The sequence below is a fragment of the Athene noctua genome, chromosome 3, assembly GCF_965140245.1.
Source record: "Athene noctua chromosome 3, bAthNoc1.hap1.1, whole genome shotgun sequence".
Lineage (NCBI taxonomy): Eukaryota > Metazoa > Chordata > Aves > Strigiformes > Strigidae > Athene > Athene noctua.
Window position 1 is genome coordinate 28,882,354 of NC_134039.1, and position 17,920 is coordinate 28,900,273.

The 17,920-nt window shown below is 47.1% G+C and overlaps 1 protein-coding gene across 10 annotated transcripts in view; it reads right to left on the reverse strand.

Annotated features, from left to right (window-relative positions):
* The window catches only part of RBFOX2 (RNA binding fox-1 homolog 2), a 172,159-nt gene extending 156,702 nt beyond the window's left edge, over nucleotides 1-15,457 (reverse strand). For all 10 annotated transcript variants that reach the window (XR_012633394.1, XM_074902407.1, XM_074902412.1 and 7 more), the window contains exon 1: nucleotides 14,992-15,457. Coding sequence is in view for 9 of the 10 variants with exons in the window: in XM_074902407.1 (XP_074758508.1) it covers nucleotides 14,992-15,198 (207 nt within the window). In the remaining variant the exon portion in view is untranslated. The remainder of the gene's footprint in view (nucleotides 1-14,991) is intronic.
* Between the last annotated feature and the right edge of the window lie 2,463 nt (nucleotides 15,458-17,920).

Genomic DNA, 17,920 nt, shown 5'->3' on the forward strand with positions numbered 1-17,920 from the left:
TATAAGCAGGAACCAAGAGATCTGTTGTGACTCCTGTAATGCTATCTGTCTTGAACAAATTCTGTGGATACATGAGTCTCTGTCTAGCCCATACATGACAAAAAACCTCACACTAACTCACTCGAGTGACTAAGCCACACTGGAAGTGGTGGAGATAAAGGTCTTCTGGGAACCTTCTCTATTCCCTTCGTCTGACATCTGAACTGTGACTGTGAACCTCTCTCCCAAGCAATAACACTACATTTTGCTGTACATCCTCCCTTTCCAAGCAGCATGTGAAAACAATGCTCCATCACTGCCAGATTCATTGCCACCCAGGGGGTTAAATACAGCAGCAATGAATTGACCAGTCGTCTTAATTTAATTCAGCTACATGGGAAATCTATAAACAGAAGCAGCAGCCATGACGATACTATCAGAGGGCTCTGAACACAGCACTGTATAATTTGCTTTTGGTTATCACTGCTAACCATGCAAGGAAGAAATTTTCCTACCAGACATTTTACATTTTTACTGTTTAAGCTCACCCAGGTAAGAAGAAAGTTTCCTTGTAGACCCATCTTTTTTCTACCCTGTCAATTAGCTTCACACATAACATGCCGAATTAGCATTTGACAAGGCACACTTCCAGCAACTCCAACCCAGGGCTAATTTCACAGCAGCACCAGTGAAGGCAGCACCACCTGCCCTGGCTCTGCTGAAAAAGAGCAGCCTTTGGGAGATGAGTGGTACCACATCCCATCCTCCCCTCCCACTGCAATCTTATTTCCACAGTGCATCTGTTCAAATGCAACCTGTACAAAAGTCATTATAATTTTTTCTAGCAACTTCATGGAGATAGTTGCCTCCATGACAAGCACTATGCAGCAACCATCTGTAGATAAGCAGATCATCCAGAGAGTGAAGCTAACCACAGCCCAGAAAAATCCATACAAGACAGAAAAATACTTACCTAGCAATTAAGAGTTGAGAAGTGACCTATTAAGAAGTTCTCCACTTCTCAGTGTGACTGTATTCATCATTAAAATCCTGCCCAGAAAGTCAAGAGGCAGAAAAAGCCTTACAAAGGGAGAAATTCACCCATGGAAGGGGTACAATGCCACATGTTTACTCCTGCCCAAAGATCCCAGAGATTTAGGGACTGTCTTTAAAATTCTATTCTGGAAACAAAAGTAAAAATTGCTAATCCCAGAACCAACCAAACAGATCTACAAACCTCTGAAGCTTAACTGCAAATTCGCAAAACTTCAGGCATAAAGGAACTGGTGACCTAGAATAAGAACCTACTCAGAAGAATGGACATATTCGGAATACAATACAAATACATAACGGAATACAATACAAATTGTATTTCAGACTAACCCTGACAATCAATTAAACCACACAAGCCAAACAAAACACTTGATACTACTGTGCCATGACAGCTGGTCACTTTGTCCACTGCACTTACACCTTTTCCAGAGTATTTCCATCAACTCTTTATCAAGCACCAAATCCAAGAGAAGCAAATACCCTACAATAGATATGGGAGTCCAAGCATAGAGACTTGTTTAGAAACAAACACAAGACTACAAAGTTCATAGAGGAGCTTGCTAACACCTTGTCAGTAACAGAATAGCTGAGAACAAGTGTCTTAGAAATTTTCAGTGCACACAGAAGTCAAACACACTCATCTCCTGCTACACCTCCCCAGGATGGTCAGGGACAGGCACTACCCTCAGACAGACCATCACCATGTTCACATCGTAGCCAGAGGATTCCTTGTTCCAAGGGGACAGGAGCACTCTCCTCATTTTGCCTGCAACCCCCACACCAACAAATACTAAAGCCCAACAGAAACGTGTTTACCACAGGATGAACCAGACCTATAGAAGCACTATCTGTACTCCATCTACATGTTAAAATATGCAGACTGGCTAGTCATTTCACTATACATAGAGATGCCTCAGATTTTCAGATGCCAGAATGATAAGAAAGGAGAACCAGAGCACCAAAGGTGAAAAATAGTGGCTGGTACAGAAAGGATGGAACAAATACAGAAAGGATGAACAAATGCTGTATTGAATGCTGCACTGCAAAGCAAGCCAATCTCCCCATCAAAGTCCAACAGAGCTGACAAACCCTGTCCCACAAAGCTACCAAGACTGTGAACTACTTCTATGGTAAATGCCTGCAGTAATCATGTGTTCCAAAAATGAAACAAATGCCAAGTTAAAAAAAAAACAAAAACCACCCAACGCAAAAACTATCTTCCTGTTTTCACTGGAAAGGTCATGCCTATTTAAGGAAAACTTCCCAAGCAACATGGACATGCTCCATCTACACCCATCAACTAACAGCCCAGAGTTAAGTGTAATCATCCACCAAAAAATTCTCAGTCCTTAAAGGAGTCATGGTCCAAGCTACAAATTCAACCCATGCTCCTCCTGGCATGCAAAAGAGTCATGAATACCTGATACCACTCAAGACAAAAACATCAACTCATTGATCAGCAGAGGAGGAATCCTTATTCATCCCTTTAAGCACTGAATAATAAGAGGAAAGCACACACACAAAAAGTGTCACAGCACCTCCATCTATTCTAGTCAACACCTTCCCCATGGGAAACACCCATCCCCAGGACAACCTATACATTGGTCACAGTCTGGCTGAAACAGATATGCTCAGATACGTTCTCAACCCCACAGACAGACAGGTTTCAGGACAGAATATGAACCATCAAGAATTCTTAGTGGTGCTAATTTGTGATTTATCAACAGAGAAAACCTATTTTTCTGAATCTGTCATATTTGGCACTGACCACACGATGCCCCTGTTGAAAGACGACAGAAGAGATCAGGCAAGATGGTGAAAAGCAGCAAGTCGTTTCTAGAAGGATGCAATCAGTGGACAGAAGCACACACAAAAACACAGACCTAATTATAAGCATCATTTCAATTTCCTGGCATAGCCACACACAGACATATACATAGACACATACATCAGATAACTGTTCAGACTCAAACGCCAGTCTCCATCTCATTCACCACATCCAAGTCGATCACAACAGTCCAGTTCTTGGACAAGACTAACTCAGAGGTCAGAAGGGGGCACAGGAAGAAGGGATGGACAGATAGTGTGCTGGTTTTGTCTGAGATACTGTTAATTTTCTTCCATAGTAGCTGGTACTGGGCTATGCTTTGGATTTGTGCTGAAAACAGTGTTGGTAACACAGGGATGTTTTAGTTACTGCTGAGCAGTGCTGACACAGTCACAAGGCCTTTTCTGCTTCTCACCCCACCCCACCAGCGAGTAGGCTAGGGGTGCACAAGAAGCTGGGAGGGGACACAGCTGGACAGCTGACCCCAACCAACCAAAGGGATATTCCATACCATGTGATGTCATGCTAAGCATATAAAGCTGGGGGAAGAAGGCAGAAGGGGAGGACATTCAGAATGATGGTGTTTGTCTTCTCAAGTAACCATTACACATGATGGAGCTCTGCTTTCCTGGAAATGGCTGAACACCTGCCTGACAATGGGAAGTGGTGAATGAATTCCTTGTTTTGCTTTGCTTGTATGGCTTTTGCTTCCTTATTAAACTGTCTTTATCTCAATCCACCTGTTTTCTCACTTTTACTCTTCTGAGTGTCTCCTCCTCACTGGGGGTCAGGGGGGAGGGTAGTGAGCAAGCGTGTTGTGCTTAGTTGCTGTCTGGGATTAAGCCACAACAGATAGCAACACTACAAAAAGTTAAATCCTACTGTAATCTTCTTTATTTGAAAATCAAAATCCCCAGTTGAGCCGTTTCCTTCTTTTTTTCCCCTTCTCCTCTTCTCTGAAACACAGTTCCCATTAGCACTCCAGCTGCTGGTGCTGGGCTGGATGTTTAAAGAGAAGGTCCCATCTACACATCATGTAACTGATGCTATGCAGAGTTATTGGGTTGCACTGATCACACAGCCGGCTGTTGCTAAGTAGCACTTATCCTAAATGAAGAATTTTTTGGTTTCCCATGCTCTGCCAGCAAGTAGGTGCAGAAGAAGCTTGGAGGGAGCATATCCACAGGCCACAGTGCCTTCAGAGATATACCTGCTGCAGTGTGGCCTTACCCACAGTCACAGTCCCTTCAAAAGTAACCTGCTCCAACACCGCCTTACGCATGGCTGCAGTCGCTCCGGGGGGTGTACCTGCTCTGTCTGTAGGCTTATCCATGGCCACACCCTTTGAGGTACAACACGCCTTCCCTGGCCCATGGCTGACGTTTAACCATTACACAGACAGCACTGTTCACAAATGCCGCTATCACCTCCTGCTGAACCCATCCCACCCTGGAAAACAATGGCCTTGCCTCCACTATTTGTGACGGTGACCTCTCAGCCCAGCTCTCACAACATGAAGCATTTGGTATGCAAAACACCACTCTTAGGGAAATCTATCTAGCCCAGAAATTCAGAAGTTTCCAAGAAGTGCTTAGGTATAAAGGTGATATGGAGAAAAAGCTGTTAGATCCAGGCTGGTGACATTAGCAGATGTCAGGTCTCCACTGGATTCATGTCAGTGCTGGAGAGGCCTCCAGCCTCGTCTCCTCCCCTCACTTCAAGGTAACAAATGTTCCTAGAACACATGCCAAGGTACAAAGAAGGCATTGCCAGGTTGGTCTTTATCTCCTCTTGGGAAAAAGCAGTGGGATAGGATGTTTTCTCTTCCACTACGGCTTCCTGCTACTTCCAGTGCTGAAGTCTGACAGTCCTGGCAACACAATAGGGCATCCAGTCCAAAATCCTGATCTTGCTCTCCAGGGCTGTCTGCATATGACAGAGCCCCAGCCATACAGCACATATCTGGTCTCCACCTTTTCTCAGAGCTGTACTCGGCTAAGAAGAGAACATAACCAAACACCCATTCAGAAGCAATAAAAATCAGGCAGTGATGAAATGCATCAGGGACATGTTATTCAACATACAAAAGGAAGAAGATAACCAAGTCCACGATCACCCAAGTACTTTTCACCAAGACAACGGAATCCCAAGGAGCAGAATTGTTTTGCAGCCAAAATGTGTCACAAAGCCTCCCCAGTAAAACGTGCCTTACCTTGCCTCCTCCTTCTCCTCACTAACCTCACATGCACCCACACTGACCTGTGCTCCCAGGAGGGGTGAGAGCTGCCAGTCCCCCACAAAGACAGCACACAGAGCAGGTCAGGAGTTGGTTCCTGCCTTTCCTACCCACACAGCAGCTTTCTACTTGCTAACAGACTGAAACATGCTTTTAACTCAAAAGGCAAGGTAGCTACATTCTCTCCTGAAATAGCATTTCAATTGCAAAAGTCAAGGGCTGTGGATTAAAAAACACCAGCTACAGCTATTCATGTAACTTCCACTCTGTTTCTTCACATGCAAGGATGTTGCAAGTCAGGCTTACGTGCTATTTTTTCCTGACTCCTGCTTCATTGAAGCCTGGGAGGCGCTGCATTCTGAGCAGGAAAAGCAGCAGCAGAAGCCAAAAGGTATATGGTTTTGTAGCTAAAGACAAGTTATATTCCTTCTACTTAAAAAGCTAGATTTCAAGCCTCATCTTCCAAGTAAAAACTTGGTTATTGTCATAGCAAGACAATTCAAGCTTTTCCACTGTTTTTTAAGATGAAGACATCACTTTACATTTGTCCAACATGAAACACTTAAGGATCAGCCTGTGGAAGTGATAGAAATTTATACATACAATGGAAGTTGCAGAGAGCTGTAGATCAAGGATTTAAACGTTACCAAAACCCCACTAACTAAAAAAAAAAAACAAAAAAAAACGACAAATAAAAAATAAATCAGGTTGCAAGTGTCAATGGGACTTTCGCAAAACTATTACCAGTACCTCAATTCCCCATTTCTACAGTAAGAGATAATATACCTTTTCTACCTCTCAGGAAAACTGCAAAAACAAGGTCATTAGTATCTATGAAGCACCCACACTACAGTGGTGAATACCATAGAAGAGACCATTAAAAATTAATAGTTCTGCATTCAGTACAAGGTTTAGATTATCTGCAGTAAATTCAGTTTGGGGTCACACATGAGATGAAAAGGAAGAAATGAAATATTCAATATCTCTCAGTCCAAAGCCTGACCTCACACTCGTTTTAACTGATAAAACTCCCGCTAGAGTTAATAGAGCCTCACTGAGCATCATCCATTTGATGCACTTACAGAGATGAAGTAATTTCTAAAAACATAAAATGTACAACCACATAATTAAGACCTCACATACTGCCTTCTTGTCACATCCTCTTACTGGGCACTTGCCAGATACAAACTTTGGCCCTTACCATGCAGGATGAACCATGCATTAAATCTCCCCCAGTCACAGCCCACTGCAGCACTGGTTTTCACTCTAGCATGTTCTTTGTCCTCTCACTCCTTCACATTGAGGAGACAAGCACCCAGCAGCTTCAGACCACTCAGGACAAACATCAACTCCCACAGCACCACTGTGGTAACACACCTCTTCCTAAAACTGGAGCATTGAGGGTATTCTGTGTTTTCACACACTTCAGCTTCCATTCCTGGACAAAAGAAATAACAGGATGGGCAGGAGCTTCAGAAGTCAGCAGACTGCTCCTGCAAGCTGCCCAAGAGACATTCGGATCTCGACAAACCAGCAGAAGTGATGCACACACTTTACTGCCTCAGTTTCCTCCATGATCCATGATCATTCCTAAGGCGAAGATCACACAAACTCCTGCTTCTCACTCTCGTACATTCCACCAGCCCAGGACATCTGCCCATACATGCTGCCAGCTTCCCTCTTCTTCAGTATGCCCCACAGTTCAATCTGCTGCGGCAACACCACAGCCTAAGTTTCCTTCCCTGAACATTTTGGATCTCCCCAGGTTGTGTGGCCGATCTCACTCATGGGAGTAGAAGCAGCATCACTTAAAGAGACTGGTCTTTAATCCCAGTAACCACTCCAGGTCACTTCTCAGCTGAGCTCTGAGTAGAACTGGTGCCTACAGGCAAGGAGAAGCACCTACAAAGCATACGCCACCCTAGTCCACCTTCTCTCCAAGGCTACACAGGGCTTTTAACATGAAACAAGGATAGAAAAGAGGCCTCTGATGGACCTTCTCTCCAGGACAGGAGAGTACAAAGGGTAATGGAGAAGCCTTTTAATGCACGCACTTCCCCTCATTTCTTCTTCCCACTAAAAGGAAGCAAAACCACGGAATAGAATAAAACCAAAAAGCTGTGCAGAGATGGCTCAGAAGCGCCATCTCCCAGCAGCTGCTCCAAGTCATGCCTGGCTACACTGCTTGCAGAACTGGGGCCCCAGGGAGAAGGCACCCAGGCCTGCAGCAGGGCAGAGCCCAGCATTTCTATCCAACTTGCTTGCTCGAGGCGGGCAGGCAGGCTGGAGGAAAGGCAACCTTCCCACGCCTCTCCGGGTAAGGGTACAGCAACCACAAGCAGCAAATTATAAGCCTAGGATCCCAGCTACAGCCTCTCCTCAGCCCACGCAGCACTAAATCAAGGCATTTAAGTGATGTCTTGGTAGGATTTTCTTCCCATGCATCACCCCCAACAATGACAACCACCCCAAATGTCTGCAAGAATCTCCTACAGAAATAACAGGGGAAAAGCTGTGCAGAAAGCCTCAGCTAAAAGAATACACCAGTTCCTTGAATAAACCTGTGCTGGATCCAGATCCCAGGGCCTCAATGGCCTCTGGGGAGAATATTTTGATATTTGCAACACACAGAAATGCCACATAAGGTTGCTTCTTTAGCCTATTAAGGGAAATTTAGCAATATACAGCCAGAAAGTAAAGTGCTGAAATGCTGGGGGGGGGGTCCCCCCTCCCCTTAAATGGTGCAGGTTCTTCCCCAACTCTATGCTAATACTTGCTTTATTGTTGAGGCAATTATGAGCAAAAAAAGCCCAAGAAAGTCATACAGAAATAGCACCAATTGCTTCTAGCCCATGCTCTTTGAACCAAGCATCCAATCTTCCTGCACAACCAACTCTCCTAGACAAACAGAGGCAACAGCCCAGGGAACTCAGACACTTCAAAAACATGCCAGACCAAATCCCACTGTCCTAACCCAAGACAGGAAAGTAAAAGATCTCATGACCTCTTTCCTAATCAGTATGAATCACAAGTACACTCTGCCCACACTTCAAAGGTTAGGAGGTGGGAATGGTATAGCTGATTGAACACCATGTTGCACCAATGGAGTTGGCAGAAACTGCCAAAGTTTCCTGCTCTGCCTAAACAGATACTGGATCCAGGTCAAGTTCAGCTGTTGCCCCTCATTAAACAAGGGGACTTTTGTATACAACCTTTCCCACTTTGTGGCTGCTTAAATATGTCACGTCATTGCTAAGGAGTTGGTGTCCCATCTCCTTCAGTCCAGCAAGAGAGCTGCTAGGGGTGGTTTCGATCAATGCCATATGTACGTGTGACCAGCCAAACGAGAGAGAGACTGGAATAGGTCACAAGCCTCTTCCCAAACACCCTGGAAATCCTCCAGAACTGAGAAGGCAGGTTAGAAACTTCAAGCTATGACGGGCCCTTCTCAGCAAAGCCCATCAGACAGCAAAGCTTTCCTGCAGGAGAGGTGCCCTGGCATGGCACAGGAGGACAGCTTGTCAGAGCCCTGACAAAGAGCACTGTGGGTCAGGATGGTGGCATGATCCAAGCCTGGTGAGGAATGTTTCGTACAGCTCCTGCCATCGTTGGGCTTGGCCCCTACAAACACCTCAAGTGCAACCTGGAAAAAAGAAGGTGTGCTCAGGAAAGTGAAACAGAGGGAGGGGGAAGCACGCTGGGGAAAATACACACAGTATTTCAAACTAGCATTATCCTGACTGTACAAAAGATTTCTGGCAAAATTAAATTTACTGGAGGGCAAAGGGAGTTAAGGCCCAAAATGCAGTCAAGCAGCTCTAATCTCTGAACATCAGGATTATCTCATGACAGCTACACTCCAGCATCCACTCAATACCACTGTAAAATGTAGATCAACAGAATGCTTCAATGAACTGGAACTTGTTACCTCTAATTGCTTCTCTCACTTTGCTTCTGGATGTTCCTCTGATCCCCCAGCCACCACATTTCAAAAGCACACACACAGAAGGCCAAGTAATACCAGAGATAGGTAAATTAAATAAAAGGTTTCCAGCCAATCAAAAAACTTGCCCTCTTCTTTTGCTTCATATGAAAACTAAGGCTTGCCCCACACCACGAGACAAGTCAGCAAGCACAGAGTGCTAGGTTTTAAAACCTCTTCAACTGATATGACCCCTAACACTTTCCAAAGGGGTAGAGGTTCCTGTGCAGCAAATCAAAGGCTACTAGTGACAGGCTTAATTTTTCCAAGCTAAGAGGGGTATGTCCTTCATCAGCAGTCTCCAGAGAGCTGTAGACCACACACAGAATCCAGTTCAGGTCTGCCTCGGCTTCAGTTTGGCCTCCCTAACACTAGTGCAAATGAGTGCAAAATTTTATTTCATTTTACTGCTGCCTCTTTGGCATCTTCTGCTTTCTGGTATTTCTGCTGCCACCAGCCTCACTGCAGCAGAGCTTGCTGAAAGCTCTCCCTGCAGCCATGATAAAGCACAAAGCTAGCACAGCAACCTTCAGTGACCAGCACTTCAAGACAGTCTTGAAAACAGAGGTGTGAATCCCCAATGCTGAAGGGCAAGGCAGGAGCCCTGCTTGCTAGGTCACTGTTACGAAAAGCCAACAGAGACTATTTTACAGGACATGCCTGGGATAGAGGCACGCTGCTCTGAACTCGGCTAGATGGGCAACCTTTTCAAAATGTAAGGGAGAGCCCAGGCTTTCTGCAAAACTCCAGCATATTCATGTTTCTAAATGGGCATTCTGAAAAAGAAACATAAAAAGCATATGTCTACAGCTGGTACACATACACAGAAGGAAACCATCTCCAGTAGAGCCAGACCTCTGTTCAGCTTCCAATCTCACAACCACAGCACCACTTTTAAACACAAACCTCTGAAATCCAAAGAGAAATACCGACAGAGCCTGGAGGGGTACTAAAGAATCCAGAATACTTTACTTGGGCTTTCCATTTTCCTGAATATGGCAAGAAAAGAGCCAACATTAAAGTGCTCTCAACATCTCTAAAATTCCAACTTTCAGTCTGTTTGCCAAACATTTTCTTTTGAACTGGAGATTACCTAAATCTTTCCAGACTGTGTCAGGTCTAACTCATAACACTCAAATATTAAAAAAAAAATAAATAAAAGACAAAAGCAAACAGAGAAATAACAACAAACTTATAGGCAACTAATTATGTCTCATCACATCAGCAACAGTCCATCCAAACAGCATCCCAGAAAACCTCATCCTGGATCTAAGGCAGGGGTCAACTTCTAAAAATTAGAACTTCATTTCTTTTCTAGAATATCTTGGTTTTATACCTGCATTGCTCTGCATCTCTTTATTAAGATGGCCATGCCATGAATAATAAGAGGGAGAAAAAGCCAACTGGATTACTAAGCTTTTCCATGATTTACTGGAACTAGATGTTATCATCTGTAATATTTAAAAATATGGATTTCCATAGGGTGCCCCACAGCACAAAAGCAGTTATTCACTGGCCCTATCTCAGTTACTCCCAGCGAGCCCTCTTACTTGCAAAACCCAAACCTGTCTTTGTAAATTATCAGCAGATTGATTTCTTGTCCTCCTCTGGAGCACCACAAACAGGCCATAGTTTGAATGAGGACACTGGTTGTCATGAAGCACCTGCAATGTCCCCATTTTCCCCTTTCTGTGTCACGCTGCTGTTTAAGGTTTCCAGTCATCGTGCTGGAAGGAGTCAAGCTGGTAGTGGGTGTTGCAGACCATCTTATGGCTCGCAGCAGGAAGAAAAATCATGGACTTTCTTGCGGAGCGAAGACTTATCGTCTATTATGTCATTATTTAGTGACAAGGGACTGATCTCAACACTGCTAGTCATCTTTATGAACCCTAGGCAGACATGCCTGAATGACAACACAAAGTCACCACTCATTGCTGCCACTAAAAATTTATGTAGACTGAATAAGGCATACAGACAGCACAGCTGCACTAACTGTCTTCCCTGACCAGTCAGCCATGCTCATGGTTGCAGAAGAGTGATTCCCCCAAATACTCTGGGATACTGAGCACACAAGTCATTCGTGAAAGAAGAACAAGGATCAGGTCTGTTCACACCTTGCATCGAATTCCAACCACAATTACCCCTAGGTATAATTTTAATTCACTAACCAGCCTAGACCCCATAAAAAAAGTTAAATCAAAATTCAGCTTGGGGACCAAATGAGGAGTTGATTAACTCATTCAACCCCATTCAAAGCAACTGGAAAGTATTTTAATAACTTTCTTCAGTGGTTTAAGCTGGCTGGTACACCTCTAGCACCTCAATGGGGAAGACAAACACAGCACCCTAGAATTACACCCTTGTCTGCAGCTCCAAAGAGAAAGAAGGGACACCTCCTAGCTAGCCACAACACTTCTCATCTCTCATTATGCGAGGAACAGAGAAGAGAGATTATTGCAATGGTACTTTATCTTCCATCTGTGCAGCAGTCAACCTCTTCTGACAAGCAGCAAATACAGCTGCATCAACAACTGCATTTCTGTGCAGCTTCACAAGTAACTTAAGCCAATATAACTTTTTTCCCTCCCCTCTGTTAGGGACTATTTTTACCCAGATCAGCAAGCTGATCCAAATGATTCAACAACGCATCCAAGCCAACAGAGAGCAAGCTAATTCCTAGCTAGTATTTATACAGTTAAAAAGCAGCAGTACCTTTGGGTCCCTTCACTTCCAAAGCTTACAAACATATCCAAATACTTCCTGGAGACATTCCTGGCTGGTAGCATTTGATTTTTGCCACTTACAGACCAGAGGGAGCTAAAAAGCAGCAGTTTGTGCTATACCTTTTCCTCCCACACCACGATTAACTGTAATATGTCCCAGAAGCAGATAGCAGCCATGATCCGATTTGTCCCAATCCCAACTCAAGCAGCTTTACACCACCCTCCTAACAAGATCAGCACTGGCCAAACACCATTTATCCAGCCTGATCAAAGATGGATTAGATAATGAAACCCTAACTGCATAAGCTGTCTGAGCATGCTGGCCTGAGACAGCAGGAAACAAAAAGCCCAGTAAATTTAAGGGCTATTTTAAGCTTTAATGCACATTTTGCTCCACCTTCTTAATAACTAGCTACTATCTTATCTTGCTATAGGCTAGTTTTTGTATTTCATGTAACAGAGCCAAGAAAAGCTATTAGCTTTACAGTTGCATTAGTAATTTCTGTAGCTACATGACTTATTCCAGCATTACAAGCCATATTCATATCTTGAACCATTGGTAGGTAAGGGTTGTGCAAAGAAGCAGCCATAGCAAGCACGGCACCCCAGGATTCCTCACTATCAGCCCAGAGACACAAGGTCACCAAGTTTACACAGCAACAGCCTGTGGCTCTGGAACAGGAAGTAGAAAATTGACAGGATTTGCAGGAAAAACAAGGTACAACAGTCGCTGGTATTATTACCAGCTCCCAGAAAGCCTCTTGTACATATAAGAGGAGAAGGAAAAAAAAAAAAACAAAACAAACCACCAAAACACAGCTCTTTACTCCTCTTATAAGCATTACATACAGTTAAACATAGAGAATTTACTAAAGAGAACCTGTTATTCTAAAATGAGGTACTACTTCAAAAGCATACATTATCTGAACAAAAATTCTATGAAAGACAATCTTGTGTTTTGACTTTTAAGTAAAAAAGATACTGAATTTCCCAAACATTAAAGAACTGTTTTTCCTAGCTCTGATATTACTTGCAAGTTTGGCTTCAAATTTGGTGTTTCTAGCTTGCAACCATGACAAGATTCTCCAAATAAATAATCACAGAATGGTTCGGGTTGGAAGGGCCCTTAAAGATCCTCTAGTTCCAATCCCCCCCACAGGCAGGGGCACCTTCCACTAAATCAGGTTGCTCAAACTTCCATCCAACCTGGACCTGAACACTTCCGGGGGGGGAGCCTGTTCCAGTGCCTCACCACTTGCACAGTGGAAAAAATAAACCACACTCCTTAGCAGTAAAAAAAGTCAAGTGAAAGTTCTGGATGTAATAGTGTGTGTGTGTACACAGATATGTATGTTTGTTTTCATATTTTTTACTGTAAAGATCTTTTCCATATATAGACATATGGAAAGGTTAAAGTTACGCTAAGAATACCAAGTACTTACAACATGGGGGTCCCAGTCTGAAGAATAGTTATGAACACACTTAACTTCAAAATTGGACTCTACTAGTTCTACTTGTCCACCTAATTTCTACACTGTGTGCCAGCATTTGATATGGAAACAAAACCCAACTTTCTGCTAAGATCCACTATTAATCCCTACACCAGTATTACACACCACTGTGCACGCACATTGTCGTATCCCCATGGCTAAATGCTGCAATTTCATTATCTTGTACTAGTCATTAAACAGATAACAAAACGCTTTTCTCAATGTAAATATAGAGGGAAGCTTTTTAGGTATATTGTACTCGTTTGCAATAAAAAAATAAAATTTGAAGACTGTTTTGTTCATGTCCCGATCTAGGCAATTTTCAGTTGATTTGCCATTGGTTTACATCAACACCAACTGGTTTAACCACTAACTGCAGGCAAACTGTTGCCTCTCCCGTAGCTACACAGGACTTGCGTGTCAGTTTGACTCTGAAGAGCTGAAGAGTTTCATGTCACCATGTTCACACACTCATTCATAACTCCTAGCAAGGCGCAACATATAAGCACTCCTTCAATGCTGAACATCTTTGTCCTTGTAATTATACACATTGTCTGAGTCATACTTGACACCTACATGTGGGAGAAGATACTACTTCAAGGAATAAAAACTGCATGGCACAGTTTTCACTGGCCCCTGCAGGAGCACAAGCAGCAGCACTTGGGCGTGAAGCCCTAGCCTACACCGTTCCACTGAGGAAAAAGTCATGTCGTGAGGTGGAGAGACCACCAGAAAAGCTGAACATCAAACAGAACCACAAACAAAACCCTCCTGCTGCAAGCAGTTTTTTTTTTTAAAACAAAAAATCTTGTACAAACCGGGGACAGCCTGGGAAACAAAAAGGGAAAATCGTTGGACACCATTTAGCATCTAGAGGAGGAGCACGCTGGAGAGGACAGGATACTCCCCTTGGAAACTATCAGCAGCACTTACCAAGCCAAGAAAAGGTGAGAAGAGAAACAAGTTCAGAAATCACACTGCTTCCTAAGAGCTCCGACAGGCCCGTCACAAGAAAGGGAAGAAAAAAAAAGGCCAGCGCAATTGCCGTAATAAAACAACCCTGTACAACACCCAGACAAAGGAAAGCAGAAATACCTGGGCGGCATCACCCCACAAACACCAAAGTGAATGCACTCGGAAAGACCAGTGTTCTGGGGACGATCAAAACGTGCTGGCAGAAGACAACAGAAGCGTAAGACCCTGTTGGCAGCCTCGGTGCCAAGGCGGAGGACGCCCGCCCGACGACCCCTTTCACACCCTTCCCAGGCGGCACCTGGGATTTCTCCCGACGGGTTACGAGACCCAAAGACAGCGCGGGCAAACCACCGCCGGCCCCCGAAGCCCTACCAGTGCCCCCCGCCCAGCCCCGCCGTCCGCGGCCTCCCAAGGGTCCCCGGCTCGGCGGCGGTGCCCGGAGCGCCGGACCCAGCGGCGGCTCCCCGAAGGCCGCGGCCCCACGTGCTGGGCTGCGCCCCGGGAGCCGCCCGCCTCGGCCCAGGGAGCCCCGGGCAGGAGACCCGTCCCCCCCCACGCCCCCTCCGGCGCTGCTCCGGACGGGGGAGAGGGCCGCTCGCCCCTAAGCAGCGCGCCGAATCCCACAAACCGAAATTAAACGCGGCGCGACCCCGTCGACCCGCTACCGCCGAGCCCCGGTGCGGGAGAGCCGGCGAAGGCCCGGCCGGCCCGGCCCTGCCCGCTACCTGCATGCCGCCGCCGTCGGCCTCCGCCTCCGTCCGCAGCCGTTTGCTGTGGCCGCCCTCAGCGCCGTCCCCGCCGGGCATGGGCTGCTCCAGCTCCGACTCCCGCTTCACGCCGCGGGCGGCCCCCCCGCCGCCGCCGCCGCCGCCGCCGGCCAGGAGCTGCGGCTGAGGCTGCTGCTGCTGCGGGGGCTGACCGCCCTCCGCCATCCGCGCCGCCGGAGCCCCGGCCGCCCCCCGCCGCGATCGTCCCGCTCTGTCACCGCGACGCCCGGCGCTGCCGGAGGAGGAGGAGGAGGAAGATGAGGAGGAGGGCGGGCGGCGAGCTCCGCACCGCGGTCAGAGCAGCGGGCGCGGCACACTCCGACCCGCCGAAGCGCCTTGGCCGGGGGCCGAGCTGCAGCTGGGGAGGGGCCGGAGCCCCTCGGCAGTCTCCGGAAGCGCCGGCCGAGCCGCCAGCGCCGCGCGACCCCCGCTCGGCAACCTCCGGCGGCGGGCGGGGCGGGGCGAAGGGCGGGGCGGGGCAGCCCGCAGGCGGCTCGCCGCCGAGCCGCGCTGGGCGGCGGGAAATGGCCGCTTGCAGCTGTGGCTCTGCCGCCGCATCCGGAGGTCGCTTAAGGCAGCGTCCGCCCATCCCCGCTCTGCGCCCGCGCTGCCGCGGCCCGGGCTGAGCCGGGAGCGCGTCTCAGCGAGCGGCCGCGTCGGGTGGGGGAAGGTGGCCGCAGGGTGAAGGTGCGAAGGCGGCCTGGCCCCTGCCGGCTCCTGGCCGCGGCTCTCTGCGGCGGGGCTGGGCCAGAGCTCGGTGTGTCTCTGGAACGGAGCGCGGTAGGTGCCGGGCCAGGCTCGGGCAGGCCGGGGCGGTCAGGCTGCCGCAGGGGTCGGAGCGCCCGCCCCTCGGGCAGGGCCGCGTACCCCCAGCCACGGGCACGGCCTGGCCCTGGCCCCGCTCGCTCGCGCAGGGCCGCCTGTTGGGGTGAGGTTTCCGTGGCTCTGCCCGCAAGGAGCGGTGCTGGACCGAGGTGATCGGGGGAGAGGGGCGCGGCCTTGGCCGCCTGCCTCGGGAGCTTCCAGGTTCTGGGGCTGTGCTGCGCAGCTCAGTACGTGATGCTGCCCCGCTCAGCTCAGCCTCCCACCCCTCATGGCGTGTGTCTTTTCTGGCCTTTACCAGGCTTCCTCTGTGCTGCTCTGGGCAGTTGCCCCAGGGCTCATCTCACAGCCCCAGACTGCATCAGATTTCTTGAGCTAAGGGCAGTTCTGCTTCCCTGTCCCTAATGGGCTCCAGGGGGTTCTCCTGCATTTTTATATATAACTCTTCATTTGTTTTGCCACAGATGACTTCCGACCAGATGGAGATAGCAGACTTCAAAAACCTGAAGGCTGTTCATCAGCACTTTTGTATGTCTCCACATTTTTGATCTTGAGAAACAAATTTGAGATCCTCAACAGAAACGTGAAGTTGACTTTATTATGCAGCTGCTATCTGGCAGCACCAAGGATGACATCTGCTCTAGAATGAGGAATGCACAGGCAGCCTGCACTGTCCTGAAAGTAGTCTGGAAGCCATGACAACTTCAGATGGAGAACTAATCTGCAGATCATAACACAAACCTGCAGTTGGCTTTATTATGGGATGGGAATGGCATACCTCTGCCTGCCAGCAGTTTGGAAGAAAAGCAGAAAACCAGGAATGGTCACTGTGAGTCAATGGACATGGAAGGAAGCCCTTCTTGACTGCGTAACAATGTCCATGGACCAGTTAGGTTATTCTGGTGTGTTTTTACACATCTGCTGATCTTCATGAAATGATAGAGCCTTTGGTTTTGAGTGACAGTTACAATACATGACTTCAGTCTTCCCTTACACCACATTTTTTCCTGATCCAAAAATAGTTTTCAAGGCCACGTTAAAAGCTATTTTAAGTGGTATGTTTTGTGCTGAGGTGCCAGCTTGTCTCCTCCAGTGACGGGGAAAATTTCTTTTTTCAAAATGATTACATATCCCCATGGAGTGGCAGGCACCAAGAGGACAGTTCCATGCAGCTTTTGTCCACTCACCCACCAAGTGTAGATACGTGTCTTACTCATCTTGACTGAGTTTGATAAAATGAACCAGACTGTCAAAAACACTGAAGGAATGTGTTCAGTCCACTCCTGGCTTGAAAAGGTGAGATTCTCATGACCTGGATGCTACTCATTCAGAGAAAAGCAGCATTTCTGCATTTGTCTTCCTCCTAATTTTAATGAGGGGTTCTGGATGAAGAGCACAGGTTAAGATACTGCCCGTGAGGTGTTGCAGAAGGCTTCAACCTGAAGACGAGTTAGGAGTAAGCAGTTTGGAGACAAATCTGTGTGTGCACTTGGGAGCACTCTCTTGCTGTGACCTAGGCATCTTCCTGATACTCCCCTTGAGGGATACTGAAAAAAGGAGCGGCTCTACAGTGCCCGTAGTCCATTTTTCTCTTCCTCAACCCCATTTCCACCATCTCCTGACGTGCAGATTCCAAAGCTGCTGTCAGTTCACCCTCGCATCCTGCATTCACATGGTCCGCACCACAGAGCGGCGCCCAGGAGAGCTGGCAGTGCCGTTGGCAGTTCCCTTGACAAGGTATTTTTGGCTGGCTGTGGTCTGCAGCCCGCCAGCAAAGTGTTGGGGCCACCACAGAGCACCCTCAGTTACTGTGTGGTGAAAAGAGCTGAGGCAGAGTCCTACCTCCTCCCTGCCAAACTGACCTGCAGTTGCCAGTGCCATGCTATATGCTATCGTTTGCTTTCTGTCATTACTGCCATGGTATTTCATATTATTATTTCTCTAGCTCTTTCCATTTCCTCTTAAAAAAGATTAATGAATTAATCTTCACAGTGTGCTTGTGGGATAGTATTATCACCATTTAACAGATGGAATATGAGGCATTCCTCAAGTCACAAAAAGCTTT